Genomic DNA, 19,558 nt, shown 5'->3' with positions numbered 1-19,558 from the left:
GGAACCATACAAGAGATTCAGCTGATACATACATCAGCTGCAAACAGGACTTCACAAAAAGATTCGGATTGTCTGTGTTCCTGTAATTTGATTCCAGTCTATATGAAAAAATAAAGATAATAACTCACAAATACATATCGGGGAATATAAGCCCTCTCTTCACCCTTAATAAGTAATATACTTGGAAATTATCAGAGGAAGAATTATCCCAATACAGGGAACTAGATTGTCTTCCGTTATATTGACCCTTGACAGACTATAATGTTTTGCTCCAAATCAAACTCATGCAGATATAATAATAACAATGAAATAACAAAACAATATGAATGAGGTGTATTTTGCTTTTTAGATTATGAGACTAGTTAAAATATATATTGATAGTAATTACAATTATTTATTATGCACTAGCTATTGTACCAGGTATTTCTAAAATAAGAGAGTTTAATAGACATTAAGGCAGAAGTTCACAAAATTAGTAAATGGCAAAGCTGTGGCTCACACTTCAATTGTTTTAGCTTCAAACCCCTCCACCGCATTTTTTACTTATGCTTTCCCCTCTGCCAAAGGTGAGCTCTAAAAGTCATACTTCGGTTAATGACGATCTTGAAATATGTTTTGTTACATATGATTTTTTCAAATACCATTTTATGCATTCTACTAATTTACCATCTCCTTACTCGACACCCCCCCAAAATGAAAATAGTACTTTGTGCATTTTGTTGAGGTCATCAATTTCATCTGTCTTAAAAATCAATCCTGTCTCCCTGTGTGTATGCAGATAGATCCTGAAAGATGCCTGCTGGCAGGGAAGTTAAAATTAAATCTCCTAAATTTATTGTTTCATGAGTATTATAAAATGCCGTATTTTTGATTCACTGTTTCACATTTATTAGGAAAAAACCAACAGAAATTTTAAAAATAAAATAGCGAATTCATTCATTGCTGGCGTTTATAACAGATAATTTCTACTTTCCAACTTCTTGGTTCTTTTCACTGGAGATTTTGTGGAATGACTATGGATCAAGTATCTTTGTTGGTCATAGGACCTTTTTTCCCTTTTGAAAAATGCTCACTCTTGGGGTGCCTGGGTGGCTCAGTGGGTTGAGCCTCTGCCTTCGGCTCAGGTCATGATCTCAGGGTCCTGGGATCGAGCCCCACATTGGGCTCTCTGCTCGCCGGGGAGCCTGCTCCCCTCTCCTCCACCCCTCAACCCCGCTTGCTTCTCTGCCTACTTGTGATCTTTAAAAAAAAGAAGAAAAATGCTCACTCTGATCAGAATCTGATTTCTAAGAAGTGGCTCACACAGGCAACAGAATCTCAAAGTTGGCTTCCTTGGGAAGCACAGCAAGATCCCAGAAAGTACAAGGACGTGGGAAACCTATCTATGCCACTTTTCTTGGCCTTGGGGAAGTCCCTCACCCCTTTTCAGCCTCAGCCCCCTTATCTGCAACACCACACCTGCGAAACAGTGATGTTGTTTGTATGTTGGACATCTGCTATAATACATCATTCACGTAAGCATACAGCTTTCACCATTCTTATCTCCATCTCATTTGCTACCACCTTCGACCAGACTACTCCCATTTTTTGCAGTTACAGCCTTCTAAATGTTTTTACTGCTTCATTGCACATGTGTATGTACATTTTATCCAAAATAGGACCCTTTTCATTCAATCTCAGTCTTTTGCTTATTGCATTCTTCTTATTATAACACTTAAGCCACAGAGGTCTTCAATTATTTAAGCACACCAAGGTCTTTCTACCTTCAGGGTCTTTGCACAAGCTTATCCTGTTGGCTAGAAGGCTCTTGCTTCCAGGCTGTGAATGCCTAGCCCTTTCCCATTTTTTTTTTCCAGTTTTAGTTCACATGATACCCACCTAAAAAGTGACTTTCTCTGAAAACACTATATCAACTAGATCTCTGCTTTTTCTTTGTTCCCCTCTCTAGTTGTGCTCATGTTCCCTTCAATCCAGTTTTCAAAACTGAAATTATATTATGGATTCATTCTACCTTTTTTTTTTTTTTAATAAGCCCTTTCCTCATTAAGTTCCATTAGAGAGAACATTTTTTTTTTTTTGTTCTTTTTACATTGTTTCCCCAGGTCATATTACAATACTTAGCATCTTGTAGATGCACAAGAAATATTGTTCAACAAATGATTTTTCATTTGAAAAGGTTAGTTTGTGCACCGTGTGTCTGTGAGTAAAACAAGGGTTTCCATGGTAATATCTGAGGAACTAGTTATTGAAATATTTGTCACTGCTGAATGAAATGAATTAGAACTGTGATTCTAAAATTTTGTGAATATTCATTCCATGCCAAGCATTGGCTAGATACATATCTAGAAATATAAGATGTTATTTTTTTTGCTTTATTTTTTTTTTAACTGGACCTATGATATCCCTAAGATAAGCAAGCATCATATTGTTACAGTATTGGTCCATGACAAAGGAATTTAAAAAAGTAAACCAGAGCTGGGTTTTTTTGGTTGTTGTTGTGTTTTGTTTTTTAAGCCCAGACATAATTAACTCGATGCCAAATAGCAAGCCTCGGATTCTATAGAGGGTGATGAAACTCCAATTATATGCCACTGGATTTATATATAGTAAAAGGGGAAGCTCCTTCCTGAAGGAAGAAAGAGCTGAAGCAGTCTGTCATCTACCTAGTCCTCAAACAATGAAATATTCTCTGGGACTAAATAAGAGACCTTGACTCACACGTGGAGATTCAACATTTTCAGTGTAGTCGTTGCATCAGTGAACCACCTGGAGCAAGTTATCCTAATTAGATCTGTATGGTAAACAAGGGGTTAGCATCTGAAACAAAATCCCAGAAAGACCCTAGTAAGGGGATGAGAGGTAGGAGAGAGTTATGGAAGGCCCTCTGACCAACACTGGTCACTAAAATTCTCTATTTTTCTTTCATGTTTGGTTCCGAGTGTGCTGTTGTCAAGCATAATGAAGGAAGGTACTGGTTTCTCCACAGCTGTTACCTGTTCCTCTACCCGTCCAGCCAGATTACCATTCTCTTCAGAGAGAACCTGGTTTATCCCCAGCTGATTCCTTTTCAGCTCTTGATAGATGTTTCCTGTCTCTGGTGGGACGGGTCCTATATTAAGAGGTCTTTTCAGTAAGAGAGCTCCTTTTCCCTTCAGCTCCTCAGCCTCCTTTCTGCCCAGAGGATTTGAGGTATGTTCTCACAATTCTTTCATTTCTAATGTTATTACGTGTTTGCCAGAGAGAAAATTCTAGAATGGAAAAAGACTGTTGTTTAGGGTGTTGTTTGCCACTAAATCCCCAGTACCTCCTCAAGTCCTGGTACATTGTTTGTGTTTAATAAGTATTTACTGACGGACCCAAACCTACCATCCTATCAGACACATGGGCTGTCTGTTACATATTTTGCTTTCTAATCTTGAAATCTTTAATCCATAACGTCATTTCTGTCAGAAAGAAAGAGAGGAGTCAGTGGAAAGACTCTTATTCCTCCTGTTAAACTGAGGGTCCAGTAATCTGTAGATGATTCTATCATGCTGTGATGGAGTTAAGAAGACTAAAGTCATCTTAAAACTTTTGAGTTGAGATCTATTACCTAGTGGGGAAGTGGTTTTTTAATAGAAGTAACTAGGAATAGTATATACCATGTTAACATTTAATTATGTAATGGAGGGATTATTTCAAATGAGGCCTCTGAACTATTTCTGTCATGGGTGGTTGTTACTCTTAAGAAATAAAAGGTGGGAGAAGCAGATAGGAATTCCAATTCTACTTTCAAAGTAAACCTGTAACAATTCTAGGACAGATGCCTCCTGTCCCGGAGGTCTATGTATAGAGAAGAGAAAAGTGGCGTGCTTCCTTCCTTGTTAAAGTTTTTATTTTACTTGATTCTTTGTTTAAAGGAGTGTGTTCCTCGAAAAAAAAACAAAAACAAAAACTAGTCAAGCACAGTAGAATTCTCTATGTTCATGTTGATAGTGGCTTTCATTTTGTGAGAGGTTTTAAAAACCTCTTTCTAGAGGTGTTCTCAGTCCAGAAGGTCTTTACAGACTGGTTTTTACTGGCTTGCCCTTGATTATTACTAATAATCTCCAGCTGCCTCATTTGTCCGGCCGCTGATCCCCTTTGAGTTCAGCCTTAAATCCATACCTTCCAGGCAAACCAGACATTTCAGAGTCCCTACATTCCTTTCCCTGAGGCTGTTTTAAAGCCAACAATAATAGTTGAAAATACCGATATAACTATGAATTTAGTGCTAATACTATTGACATTTGTTTTTCCTGAGTGTGTGATCACCTCATAATGAATATTCTGATTTCAGAATGAATTAAGTCGTTTTGTGCTGTTATGAGAGATGACTGAAAGTGCATCTGTGTTGAACTTACATAAACACTATTTGGTGTCGATAACACATAGGCATTTTAGAAAACGTTAAATACAAAAAGGAGATCCTTGAGCCATTAAAAGTGAACTAGGAATGGTGTAATGAATCACACATGAGTTCTGACTAGCACAAAAGATGCAAGGAATTCAGGAGTTGTTTGAACAACTTATTGTGTATCAACCAGTCAGTCATACGTCCAAAGCTTATGTGAGGAGTCAATCTGATCTCTTTATGTAAATATGAACTCTGATAAACATACCTAACAGATTCACTTGAGGATAAGGTAGTGGCAGTGGACAGATACACAACAAAACATTTCTTCACAGACTGAGTCATTCATTTTGATATGCAAAAATCATAAAACAAAGAATGAACTGTTTTATTTTGATCGTGCGGGAGAAAGATGATGAAACAATGCATTTTTTTTTTTCCTGAGGGTAAGAACTGCTGAGGAATCATTAAAACCTTGGAAATAGTCAAAATCCACAGGGTAAACCTCCAGATTCCTGGAGGTCCAAAGGCATGCATATGTCAACACCACAAGTGAAGCCAATGTGGGATTTTTGAAATATCAATGCCATTGACTCTCGGAACTTGTGTGATGAGTTTTTCATGATTTTTTTTTTTTTTAATTCTAAAGTATTTGACAGATTCTGTGTGATGAAAAATGTCTGGCTTATAAGTCTCTGATTGGCTACATCACCCCAGGAGCAATCGGGTCCACACAACCACATCCTTGAAACTAACCTGCGTAAATTTTGATTGAACTCGGTCAACTCGATCTGCCAACTTAGCCAAGTGATAATTACTGCCATACACACACACACACACACACACACACACACACACACATATACACATACACTCTACCCTCAAAAGATTATAAATGAAAATGTTCAACAGACATGATAGAGGGCAGTTCCACATGATGAAATTAGGAAACTTAATGTTAGAATATTTTTAAGAGCCTATCACTGCTGAAAGTGAATATTTTGATAACCGTATTTATGACCTCTAGATATTTGAAATAACTGAGTTTGAATGCTAGAATTTTAGCTGTACGTGTGTGTGTGTGTGTGTGTGTGTGTGTGTGTGTACACATATATTCATGTCTTACTTTGGGAAACAGAAATGAGGCTAATCCTTGGGATATAGGGGAGTAGAGTAGGGGAAAATGTCCACTGTATCACAGGAGGGTAACACATTGATGTTTTGTAATAATTAAAGTATAGGGCTACAGCGCTATTCCTTTCTGTAGGTGAAAAAAAATCTGACTCTTGTCAGGTAAGCTACTCGGCAAATAGTAAGTTTAATTCCTAACACCCACATGAGGCCCAAGAATAGTTTAACAACTCCAGTGTCATGCTGTCAGCTGCTGTTTATTTAAATTAAAATGTCACCATCCAGAAATAAATTAGGAAGTTGAAAAACGATAAATTTCTTAAACATACAGTACTTTGGCACCTTGTTAAAATAAATCTATTACATTTGTGCTTTTAGAACTTTACATAGACTATTTCCATTTTGACATTCAGAGTAGAGCAGGTTTTGTCTTTTTTGTTCCTCTCTTCCTCCCTCCCTCCTTTTTCCTTCCTTCGTTCCTATTTCTCTATTTTTATCTGTCTAGTGTTCCTATCTACGCTATATAAGAAAGGTTAAAAAAAATGTTTCACCAATACACAATTTTCAGATGCTTCACTTGCACGTCTAAATCACGTTCATCCTATATTTATCTAAATACATCTGCATTTTTACAGATTGCAAAAATCACTTTCTACCACGGGTCTTCCTGGGTTCCACTCTTAGGTGTGGTTCTTAGGGTTGTTATGAAACATAAACGCCCTCCTTGTGAGCTTTTCTCTTGCTTTCTGTCATAAGAAGGTTCAAATTTTTGTCCCCATCTCTCTAAGACCTCCGTGTTTTAGCCAGAGCCCAAGAGACTTTAAGATTGTTACTTGGCTCTGGGTTCATGGCACAGCAGGGTGTTGAACTTGAGGAGCCCAAGTGGTCTAGGGTGGAGAGAACCTCTCCAAAAGAAAAAAAAATGCTCCTTCTCTGTTCCCATTTGGATGTTTCCTGCCTGTGACTTTGCAGACCGTAAATGATGAGATGCTCACTAGAATGCAGGTTAATCAGATATGAGACAGTTGTATACAAACATATTCAGCATTAACAACATGGAGATATTTACTTGGCCGGGTTTTCCATTTTCACATAAAAATGCCTCATATTCGGATGCGAATTCAGGGGCGTTGTCATTGACATCCAGCACTTTAATAGCAACAGGCACTCGTGATATCTGACTGTGGTTCCCTATGGGAAGGAAAAAATAACATCAGCATTGAGGGTACTTCATTTTTAACGTGCAACTCAACTTTCTTCTGGAAAGCATGTGTGTCTGTTTCAACTTCCTTTAATTAGGGTGTTTTCGACATAGTGATGATAGAAACTGACCACTCAATAGGGAAAACAAAACAAAACAAAACAGCACGTGCTTGACTGCTTAAGTATAAATTACGATTTCAAACACCATTTGCTGGAGCTTAGCTTGACAAAGACCATCTCTGAAAAACTTAGAGGTTTCCCTGATGAAGAAAGCTTTTTTTTAAGTGATAAAATGCATTATACAAAAGAAAAAAAAAAGCCCTATGCAACGAAGATTACTCTTTATCTTGGGTAGAACTCAAGCCATTTTTGTGCTATTACCCTATTTGACTGGCCATATATTAAAGAGGAACATCAAAAACCCAGGAAAAGGCCAGAGCCAGTGGTTGAGAGCCATTCCTTAACAATGATAAAGACAATATTAAAGATGGGGAATCCTACCTCTTGTGAATTCTATTTTTTTTTTTAAATCAAAAATGGACCTTGGGATCTTTCCGGTAAGATAAGCCTAAGTAATTTTAATATTGTCATTTTCACAAAGATTTTCATCAGTGTAAACAGATAATAATCTTTTCCTCTTTCCAGGTCAATTCCAACAGCAGAGAATTTAATATGTAATCCTAATCCTTAAATCCTTAAATTTTAAAAGTTATACACACACACACACACACACACACACACACGCGCGCGCGCACAGAAATCTGGTGCATTAACTAATACATTGTTGACTTTGGCCATGTGATTTTTCATTTGTAATATATGTAATACAGTTTGTACCATGTAATAATCTTCTGATCTCTTGTAAATTATACAGAATGCACTGGTGATGGCCAATTATTTATTTGTGTCTCCGTGGCAGTGAATATTTATATGTAAGCCAAGAGGGGGATGTGTGTGGCTTTTGAATATGAAGAAACAGACTTGCATTTGATGTATCAAAGTGATCTTTGTGATAATTGATTAAATTCAGAGCTCTAACCCCCTCAAATACTCATTTTTGTGTGTGTGAAGTAGCAAAATACTTCTAAAGTACACACTAAATAATCATAGCCGTGTTCTAAATTTATAGTTGGTTAAGCCCACTGGCAATGTTACAAGATTTGAATTTAGTTAACTAGCATGGCAACTCTCCAGTATGCTAATGGGATTAACTATGGATGGATGGATAGTACCCTGTTTAATTCCCACCACCTCAGTCGTGGAACATAACCTCACTTCCCCAGAATCCAGCCAATGGCCTTAAATTTCTCACTTGATAAACCCCTTTTCTTTTACCGTCTTATCTCTAATAAGTGAATTTCTTCTTAATTCAGAGAAGAACCATGGACCTCTTAGTTTCAAAAATTTACATGGAAGTTTCAAAAAATTATATGATCCTAAGAGAGGGAAGTTATATTTTGTGCTTTATCCACCTGTTTAAGGTGGATAAATAAGGTATAAGGTATGTGAAATAAAGTACAATTATATCTTTAAAGATGTATGCTTCTCTAGCCTTACCATGAGCTGAACAGCAGCTGCTAGAGAATAAAAGGGAATGCAGTATATGCACCTAACAGCAATGTTTGGAGTGCCGGCTCTGCCTTCTCGTCCCTACGTGATCCTGAACAAGTGACTTAACCTCCTTTTATTCCAGAGAAAACTGAAAGAAAATGAAGAACTTTATTTCCAGAAACATTAAAAATAAGAGAAGACATTAGGTTCTCAGATAGTATGAGGCACACAGTTAAGGGCATTTTAGCCTTTGTCCTTTGTAATTGTCAACATGATGAGCGCCATGCATACTATTTGGTCTATACAGTGGGATGTTTCTGGAAGTATATCTCTTTCAATCCTATGTGAATTATAACCATATGGAACTATGAATTATATTCAATTCAATGTAATTCTCCTATTTTAGGTGGGGAGACTGGCATTCAAAGGACCATGTGCCTTTACCTATATTATTCAGTTAAAAATTAACCCCCAAATGTAGCTTTGGTCTCCCAAACATGAGATCTTTGCACAGAATAATACTGAAGTCCAAAACAAAATATATTTGCTTAAGGTAACTAATTACTGCCATTTCTTCAAGAATACATACAGGTTTCTTATAAATACTTATCTCATGGACGAACACTTATTTAAGTTTTGAGTCCAACTATCAAATGCAGAAGTGGATAAAACCTTAACATGCCCAGAATTGCACTAATAATCTGCAAGCCTCTCTGAGAGACTGAACAATTTAAATTCCCTATATTTACTCATTGTACTATTGTACCCAAGCAGAGTCCCTTTAAGTGATTTTTATTTTGTAATTCTCTGTATCTCAACTCTACAAACTACTGATAAGTTATTTATATAACATTCATTTTCTCTGTTCCACATCCTAGACCAACTCTTGTGTATTTAAATGATTACAGGATCCTTCTATAATGTTTTTGTCTTGCATTTCTCTACCCTTCAATTAACAAAGAGCCAACGATCGACATAGGCTTAATAAACTACATATATAGAATAGACAGTGGAAAAATAAGTGCACAGTCTTTGAGAACTGGAAAGTACAAGGAAAAGCTGTTCTCCTTGAACACAATCTTGCTCCTTGGAGAGTGAAGAAAATGCTAAACTTGAGTCAGACTTACGGGCAATGTTTGGGTCAAGTCTACCAACTGATACCCTTTGTTTTCTGTCTTACGCTGCATACACACCTGACAGGCAAACATGCATACATTGATTTTTTTTTTTTTTCTCACCATTTGGGCAAGGGATAATTATGCTAAATCTGTTCTTTTCTCTTCTTTTCCTGATCTCAGCATTGGAAAGAAAAAAAAAAAAAAAAAGAGGAACCCGCTCTTAAAACTAGATGGCTGACAGGTGTAAGAGTCCAGCACAAAAGATAAAAGCTGCATGAGCTGCTTATTGGGCTAACTCTGAACATTAGAGTAGGATACCTTTTCCTCATATGTAGTGTCAGGGATAAGGTGGTATTAACTATCCCAGGGCTCAGAACCCTGGAAAACATCACTCTGATTTGTTTGTTTGTTAGAAGTGACGTGGGCTGGGGATCTGTCATTTTCATACTGTTAGAACCTCATGAATGACTGAGAAGATTCTTCCAATTATGATACTTAATTTGTCCTAGCACTTCCACAAGTAAACACTATCTTGTAATCTAATCAACAGTAGGCATTTGGGAAATGATGACTTTTATTTTCTTTGTAAGGTGTCTAGGTGGCTCAGTTGGCTAAGCATCTGCCTTGGACTCAGGTCATGATCCCAGGGTCCTGGGATGGAGCCCCACATCTGGATTCCTACTCTGGGGAGTCTGCTTCTTCCTCTACCCCTCCACCCTGCTCGTGATCTCTTTCTCTCCCTCTCTCTCTCTCTAATAAAATCTTCAAAACATTAGTTTCTTCTGGGGAAACCCAGAACTCAATTGGGAATCTACTGCTCAGAACTGTAAAGAATCTCATGGTGTGTACATTGTGTATTATGTTTACTGCAATGGTGTATTTTTTACATTTATTTAATAATTGGCCAGATTTACTAAATTTCTTCTTACATCGACAGTTGAATTGGATATCTTTTTAGGCGCTTCCTTTTAATTTAGTAGTTTACAGTATGCCTGATTAAAAGAAAGAAAAACCTGAACTGTATACTCAGGCACTGAAAAAGGATATGCTAGTGGCTTATGACAAAACAGAATTTCTGTAGCCTTCGTGGTTACATAAAACATACTGCACAGTTAACCCTAACTAACAATGTAGCCTAATCCCTTCTTTTTATAACTTCTGATTCTTTGTTCTCCTTTAAGATTCAGGCCAAACTACATCTCTTTTCAAAAGCCTTTTTAACAGGGGCACCTGGGTGGCTCAGTGGGTTAAAGCCTCTGCCTTCAGCTCAGGTCGTGATCTTGGAGTTCTGGGATCGAGTCCCGCATCGGGCTCCCTGCTTGGCAGGGAACCTGCTTCCTACTCTCTCTTTCTCTCTCCCTGCCTACTTGTGATCTCTCTCTGTCAAATAAATAAAATCTTTAAAAAAAAGCCTTTTTAAAAACAATTCGGGTTTTATTCTTTAGGGTGTGTGTGTGTGTGTTTATTTTATTTATTTTAAAAAGATTTTATTTATTTATTTGACAGAGATCACAAGTAGGCAGAGAAGCAGGCAGAGAGAGGGGAGGAAGCAGTCTTCCTGCTGAGCAGAGAGCCCACTATAGGGCTTGATCCCAGGACCCTGGGATCATGACCTGAGCTGAAGGCAGAGGCTTTAACCCACTGAGCCACCCAGGTGCCCCTATTTTTTTTTTTTTTTGACTTGGGGCATGCCAGCATGAGGAACAGCACCATCCCATTTCCCAGAAAAATCTGTTTAATTTTAAAATATACTTTTTTTTTTAAAGTCTTAGGACCTTTTTCAAAGGGCATATAGCAAATAAAAACATTTATTCAAGAAAATGTTCAAAACATTGATAAGTTAGTTTGCAGTGTTGGAACCAACCCTTGCTTACTCCTCCCACTCGCAGAGGTCAGGAACTTGAGAACTATCTTCCGGACTAACACAACCCAGAACGCAGGCCTCCCTCTCCCCCAGGCTTCTGGTCAAGGGCTCTATACCCAGGAGAGGCGGGATGTTAGCCTTTCTCATCCTGCTCACATCCCTGTTGCTGAGACTAAGTTGTGGGCAACTGCAGGTGGGGCCTGCTTTCTTCCACCACATCCCTATTCATGTGACCTAATTCTACATTGGACCAAGCATCCCTGAGAATCCTGGGCCCTGATCCTCCTTCCATGGTGCATAAGGAGAGGTTTCATGCTGAGAGAAGTGAACCAAGGGGACTCAAGTCTACTCCCCCCACTACCTCACACACCCTCTACCCCCGCCCACAGGACCATCCAATGCTAAGGCAGAGTGTCCCTAGGAAAGAAGCATCAGAGCCATGGCTCAGTCATTTGGTCCAGGCATGGGCAGGATGGCGAAACATAAAGCAGAGAGCTCTGAACCTTTCAGAAAGAATGAATTGCGTTTTACAGGAATGTGGAAAAATTGAAGCCCAGTGGTGATCTCAAAGTAGGGGAGGTGGTTGCTAGTTGTTGGAGACCATCCAAGGAGCCAAGGACTTCTTTTTTCTGTGACTGAAGAGCTGTAGTCCCTGCCTCAGTCTTCACAGGGATATTTCTTCCTCTTACCATGTCTTCTAATTTCCTATCTCTTATAAAAACAGTGGTTACTGGACCTAGGGCCTTACCCAGGTAATCTAGGATGATGTCATTTTACAATCTATAATTTAATTACATCTGCAAATACTCTCCCTTTTTCCAAATAGCCTATTCATTGGTTTCTGGGGTTAGGACCTGGACACTGGACATAACTTTTTTTAGGGGGGGGGCACTGTTTAAACCACTATATTCCCTCTTCCCAAACACTAGGCCATTTGTGACTGAAGAGGACGATACTCTTCCCAAACCAGTTCCTGTCTGAAAAAAAAACAAGGATATGTGAGATTTACTTGTCCAACCTTCTTTCAATTCATTTTTCAACATATAAAAACTCAAGGATGTTTAAAAAGCTCATAACTCCCTCATGAGATGTTTGATAACACCCTTTTGTTATGCATTCATTTCCTTTTTCATCATTCTTTAGTTATCCAGTAAATAATTTCATTTTTATTCCCCGTTACTGAGCACAGATATAAGCAAGGAATCCACAGGACCCTAGCATTATAAGGGTTAGCTGACACCTTCATCTGTCCTGCAAAATACTCCTTTACAAAATGCTGCAGAAGATCACAGGAGGCGGAGACACAGTCCTACAGTCATGGGAAGGATTTAAACAAGGAAATGACCTTTGAATTAGCTTTAAATAATGAACAGAAGTCTCCTAGGTAAAGAAAGGTGGACAGATCCTTGAGACAGAGCCACATCTGAAAACCTAGAAGCCTAGAAGCCTAGAGCAGATGCCATCACCAATAAATCAGTAGCCCCAGTGGAGAGTGTTTCCAGAGAAGTAACTGTGGTGACACCAGGACACCAATGTGAGACCAAATCAGGAAGAGTCTTCTGTTACATGCTGAAGAGTATGGGTTTTATCATGTGATTATGGTCAAGCCATTGAAATATTCTTGATGAGATTTACAATTTTAAAATGTTAGCATAAAGCAGACAGGCAAGAAAAGTTAGGGTTGGTCTTATCTTGTTTTCCTAAGTATATGAGTATCCTAGAAATAGACTGATGATTTCTTGAAACTGTTAAAACTGGAAGAGAAACAATAAAAGAAAAATAAGAATAAAACAATAAAAGAAAATAAAAAAAAACTAGTGTGTCATGGCCCCCAAGTACCCCCCAAAGGTGTTACCATATTCCTCTACTACATTAGATGAACATGCACCATTGACATTCTTGAACGTGTCCAATTTAAGTGCTGAAGATTCACTTTTATCGAAACGAATGAAATGATGGCAGTTCAAATTTTAAAGATATTATAGAGCAATAAAATTAATTAGATAAGCTTCTGAGGAAATTATTCATGTCTTTTGTGACTGGCCCCAAAATGTTTGCTTTTCATCTGATACACAAACATTAAACCTAAAGATATTGTAATTAGAAACCTGATTAGCATTCATTAAAGATTAATTTTCTAAACAGAAGAGACGCGACACAGTGGTCTGGAAGGAAAAGCCTGTTTCAGCTGGCCACAGAAGTCCGACTGTTTTCACATAACGATGGGAGGGAAAACACACATACACATACACACACACACACAAAACATGAACCGGCACCTACTGTAAACAACTCATTGACTTCTACCATTTGCATTGTACTGACTTCCTGTCACCTCTCTGTCACAGCCTCATGAATTGCCCATTAATTTTGCCCTTTTATAATCAAAGGTAATGGAATACTGCTAAGTCTAAGATACTTGGGAATTTGCTTCTAACTAGTTTCCATGAGCTGTTTTTGCAGGTATCGATTGAAATAAACAGTCTCTCTTTTTCAGACTATAACAGAAAAAAAATATATGATTTGACAAATTTAGATATACTGGTGGGGCTCCATAAAGAAATCTTGAGCCCTCAACAAGGAGAGGGGTGGAAGCCATGAGCAGTAAATTACAGGCAACAGGGGAATGCAAAATAAGAGAATTTATAATTGAATAGAGACGAGAGGCACGGTGGAGATTTATAAAATAGGAAGATTATAGGAACTGAATATGGGATAGAAAAGATAGCAAGTTAGGAAATGTAAAACAAAACTGAGGAAAATGTGAAAAAGTCTTGGAAAATAATTTCAGCAGCAGATTTCACTTCTCTTGCGGCTAAAGATAAAACTTCTTGAGAGCTATTATGCCCATCAGTGATACAGTAATTTCTAAATTGCTAGTGGATGGTTAACCAATCTATAGGTTATTAAATAGGAACAGCCTAGAATATAATTAACCAATGGATACCAGCAGGTTAGAAATGCTCCTGGGGATATTAGGTTTTTCTCCTGACAATATTATTCTTGCGTGTTACCCTTTCACTGTCATGGCAACAGTATTGATGGGTTGGTTCAAACAGTCTTTCGACCCCTTTCAATATATACCAAGAAATTTCTGCCTTCTAAAATGCATCAGGGGAGCAGCTGACCACCAGAATTTCCATAATTTTTCGTCGTAGTATTGAGAAAATTTCAGCAAGCCAGACCATGAGGAGGAGGGATTCTATTTTACTCCTTAAAAATCTGTCCTATTTACAGAGTAGTTTCGAATTACACTAGAACTTCAGTCAGATGGGGGCTTTAGTATCAAATACATCTCATAAGTCATACTTTTCTATTACCTAAGTAGTAGTGCTCTCAAAAAAGGGAGAGAAGCACTCTCTCTGCCTGAGAAAGTTGTGGACTTAGATATATTTCACAATGGTTTCAACTCCCTGGAGAAAATGATCCCTGAGCATGACTTTGGTTCAAGTCTTCACGGACCTTTGGTTTGCCTGACTGCTAAAAAGCAAGCTTACTGGCTACAGCATTTTCAAACGCTCTCCGAATGGGGAGAAAATGCACAGCTCCCTTATTTGTTACATTCATCTTCTGTGAACCTGGAAATTGCAGAGTCCTACATAATCAACATGGCAAGTTCTCCACTCTACCCTTTTCCTAACTAACTACAGTAACCTTCATGATCCTTGTCGTCAGAACAAGAGTTGAGGTCCTTAAAACTAAGTAGTTAAAATTTTGATGCCATGGAGAAAAGTTTTCAAACCACTGACATGAGCACTAACTTATTGAACCTCTTGGATTCCGCATTTTTATTAAATGGAAAAGTTTAATGGTCACATTTTACATAAAACATCTATGACTGTTTTTTTTTAATTTTTTAAAAGATTTTATTTATCTATTTGAGAGAGAGAGCTAGAGCACAAGTAGGCAGAGAGGCAGGCAGAGAGAGAAGAGGAAGCAGGCTCTCTGCCAAGCAGAGAGCCCGATGTGGGGCTTGATCCCAGGACCCTGAGACCACAACCTGAGCCAAAGGCAGAGGCTTTAACCCACAGAGCCATCCAGGCACCCCTCTATGACTGTTTATAAATGAAAAGTCAATACTAATGAGAACTGTTACACTTTCCATTTTTCTATTAACATCTGTTATAAAATATTACTTTTAGTTGTTGAGGCTTACAAATTTGGTTTCCTCTATTGTCTGTATGCTTTTTGGTTTTGTTTTTGCACGTATGTGTGTATGCATGTATGGTTTTAGTTTGTTTCATTTGAGATGTGCTGCTCCATTCTACTGTGTATTGTTTTTGCCTAATTTGTAACTCAAATACTGATTTTTTTTTTTTCTGGTACTGTCCCGAATACATGTTTCTAGCTTTCTTACACAACTCCTCTTTCTCCCAGCTGTAACAGATAAGGAAATAAAATTCTGTGTTGAGTTTATAACTCCCATGTCCTCTTTGATAACCTAAGTCTTCTTGGCAAAAAAATCTCTCAATCTACTCTGCTAACAAAATTGCATTATGCCTCTATTATCCAATCCTCAGTGGTGTTTCTTTTCCCTCTAATTATTTCAAATAGGATTGATTCAAGATTATTGGGACTGAGTATCTTGAAATTACTTTGACAATGCAATTCAGTTTAACTCCCTTATATATTCAGATCTTAATTAGAGGGACTCACACTTAGAGAGGGATTAAAGTAAAGATGTAGCCAATATTCTGTTTAAATGTTCATTCAGTACTAGTTTACAGCAGTTGTGCCCCAATACAGACATGCATATGCACATGCATGCACACAAGACCAAATACACTTTCATTAGAGAAGAAAACTAATACTGTAAACTTCCCAGCATTTGTTGCATGATCTGTTACGTACTCTTTGGGTTTCATTGGGTTATTGTGAAGATACTTTCTCTCAGACGTAAATCTGATCTTGGGGAATGTAAGCACTGAAATCAATCTGTATAACTTAAGTATCTTACTATGTAGTAAAGAACTGTCCATTCTTGAACATCCAATCAGTCTAAAATAAGGGTATATTGTAGACTCCAGTCATCTTGTCCCTATTTACTCAAAACTAAGAAGTGGTAAAGCTGACACGGGAATCCAGGGCATTGTGACCAACAAATAAGGAAACAGACACAAAACTAACCAATAAAATATAGTACTTATAAAACATAATCCTAGAGTAGCATATTTCCAGTATGAATTTCTTCTCAAGCAATATGACCATAATAAACCAATAAACAATATTTAAAAAGGTTTGATGTTTCCATTATCATGAAATTTTCTATTAGTGAATTTATATATAAAAACATAATAGCCGTATTAAAAAAAAAAAAACAAAACCTGGATGACTCCGTTAAGTTTTTGGTGTGGGGTCAACTTTTGTACTTGAAGTCAGCTATGCAAACAATAAAGCATATAAATCTTAAGATTTTATTCCAGTAGAATTTTATAACATGAACAAACCCCTGTAACCAGCTTCCAGATCAATACACCCGGCATATCAATACCAACTCCCCCAAAGCCTCTCATGTACCCCATGCCAGTCACTATGACTCTTACAGTAACCCCTTCTCTTACTAAACGTGACATTAAATTGCTTTCTTCAGAATGTTATGAAAATTGAATTATTATACACATGGGCTTCTTTATCTCAATATAGTATTACTTGTCAAAATGATTCCCATAGTTGTATATAACTATAGCTCATTTTCCCCATGGTTGGGAAAATAATTTGATTGAATAAATATACCACAACTTACTTTTTCTTGTACTGGTGGATATTTGGGTATTTCAGTTTCAGGCTGTTTGAAAAGTATTACTATAAGTATTTTATGTATATCTTTTGGTGCATAGATACATGAATTGAGCTATATTGTGTACTTAGAAATAAAGTGAAAGATGATATACAGTCTTTCAACTTAAGTGTATGTGTCCAAATATTTACCTAATGTGGATATACTGCTTTACACTCTGACCAGCAATGTGTAGAAGTTCGGGTCATTGCAGGTCTAGAAGAACACTTGGTACAGCCAGTTACTTATTACTCATTTGTAATGTTAGTCATTATCAAGATACATAACTATATTTTATTTGTATTAATCTGCAAAATTTTGATCATCTGATGCTAAGAAACTATGATGGTAAGATGGCTACTTGGATATCCTCTTCTGTGAAGTCCCTGTTCAGGTTCTTGCCATTTTGTAATGGGGTTGTTTATGTTTTCCTAATGGATATGCACATTATATGTTATGAATATGAGTCCTTTGCTACATGGGATATCAACATACCTTCTCCCACTGTCTGGTTTGATTTTTCACTCTCTTCGGAGACACCACCTCTGTAATTTCTCTTACTAATGGTTTGTAGGTTTCTGTTCAAAGGTCCTTTATATCCTTCTTTAGATGCTGTTACTATTTAATGGAAGTCTTTTTACTAAGTAGTATCTTTATTTTCTCTATTACTAGAAAATAATGTCTGAGTATTTTAGAACTCTAATCACGTAAACTTAATAGTTTAACTATAGATTTCTTTTTAATTTTTATGCATTTGATCAATCATGTTGTCTGTGAAGAGTGACAACTTTATTTCTCCCTTTCTGATATTTTCACTTTTATTTGTTACTTTTATCTTACTGTAATGGCTAAAACCTTCAGTATAATTGAATAAAGTAGCAGTAGTAGACAACTTTATCTCATTTCCAATTATAGGGAGAAAGCTTTCTCTCTTGTGTACCATTAAACCTCATATTTGTTATTTTTTTTGTAGCTACCCTTTATCAGATTAAATTCCCTATTTCTAGGGTGCAAAGAGCTTTTTTCATGAATAAGAGATGAATATATAATCTTTTCTGCATCTGTTGAGATGGATGATAGGATTTTCGTTTTTTTCTCTCAATATTTTAATTTACATTAATAAGGCTTTTTTTCAAATGTTATAACCTATCCTTGTATTACCTGGTTATAGTATTATATTTTCATATTAGTGGTACTGATTTGCTAATAAATTATGTAGAATTTTGTTTATGAGAAGCAGATTGTTTAGTCTCCTTTTCTGTAATATGCTCATCAGGTTTTAGCATTAAGATTAGGCTGGCTTCATGACATGAGGTAGAAACTGCTCTGTCTTTTACTTCTCTCTGAGGAAGCTTGTGTCTGGTTCATTTGGGCATAGCGATTTGTGTTAAAAGTTAGTAATTGTGGATTCATTTTATTCAGTAGAGAAAGTGATAAACCTTTTTTCGCTTTTCTGGTATTTATGCCAGTTTGCAAAGACTACATTTTTAACTTACAAGCCTCTGTCATACGTAGTTTAAAACTTATGGGCATAAATAAGTCCATAATGTCCAATTACTACCTTTTTAACATCTATGGAGTCTGTAATAATGTCTTCTTCTTCATTTCTGATATTGGTAACTTGTACCTTTTCTATTTTTCCTTCCAAGATTCAGTTAACTTTATTCATCTTTACAAATGAACAGCTTTTATTTCTGGTGAATTTCTCTACAGTATCTGTTTCCAGTTTCATTATATTCTCTCCTATATTTATTTACAAAGATTTATTTAATCAAGAGTGGGGTGGGGGGAGGGACTGAGGGAGAGGGAGAGAGAGAGAGGTCTCAAGCAGACTTTGTGCTGAGCGTGAGCTTGATGTAGAATTAGAATTTAAGACCCTGAGATCTCGACCTGAGTGGAAAACAAGACATGGATGCTTTTTTTTTTTTTTTAAAGATTTTATTTATTTATTTGACACAGAGAGAGATCACAAGTAGGCAGAGAGGCAGGCGAAGAGTGAGAGGGGGAAGCAGGCTCCCTGATGAGCAGAGAGCCCAATGTGGGACTCGATCCCAGGACCCTAAGATCATGACCTGAGCTGAAGGCAGAGGCTTAACCTACTGACCCACCCAGGTGCCCCCAAGATGTGGATGCTTAACCGACAGTGCCACCCAAGTACCCCCATCCTATATTTATTTCCATATTTTCCTAGTTTTTAGATTTCTGTTCACTTTTAGCCTATTGGAAGCAGGTGCTTAGGTAACTGATTTTTAGCATTTCTTTTTTTCCAGTATAGACATTTCAGACTCTTTTTCTTCTAGCCTCTCTGTTCGCTATGTCCCACAAGGTTTGCCATGTCATGATTCTGTTAATTTTGATTTTTAAAATGTGCTAATTTCCTTTGTGATTTTATTTTACTATCCATGGACTAATTAAAAGTGTATGGCTTAATTTCCAATACTTGGGGATACTTTTAGTTGTGCATGTATGTGTGTATTGCTTCTTTTTTTTTTTTTTTTTTCCTGGTTGAATTCCATTGTGGTAGAAAAGCATACTCTGCACTA

General features: G+C 37.1%; 1 protein-coding gene across 1 annotated transcript in view; it reads right to left on the bottom strand.

Annotated features, from left to right (window-relative positions):
* CDH8 (cadherin 8) overlaps positions 1 to 19,558 on the bottom strand; it is a 371,685-nt gene that overhangs the window by 60,814 nt on the left and 291,313 nt on the right. Inside the window, exon 9 of the mRNA XM_032854312.1 lies at positions 6,573 to 6,694. Within this exon, the coding sequence (XP_032710203.1) occupies positions 6,573 to 6,694 (122 nt within the window). The remainder of the gene's footprint in view (positions 1 to 6,572; positions 6,695 to 19,558) is intronic.

This window comes from Lontra canadensis, unplaced genomic scaffold (genome assembly GCF_010015895.1).
Source record: "Lontra canadensis isolate GAN:19392208 unplaced genomic scaffold, GSC_riverotter_1.0 scaffold8, whole genome shotgun sequence".
Taxonomy (NCBI): Eukaryota; Metazoa; Chordata; class Mammalia; order Carnivora; family Mustelidae; genus Lontra; species Lontra canadensis.
The sequence above is the reverse complement of the archived record's forward strand: the minus strand, read 5'-3'. Positions and strand labels throughout refer to the sequence as shown.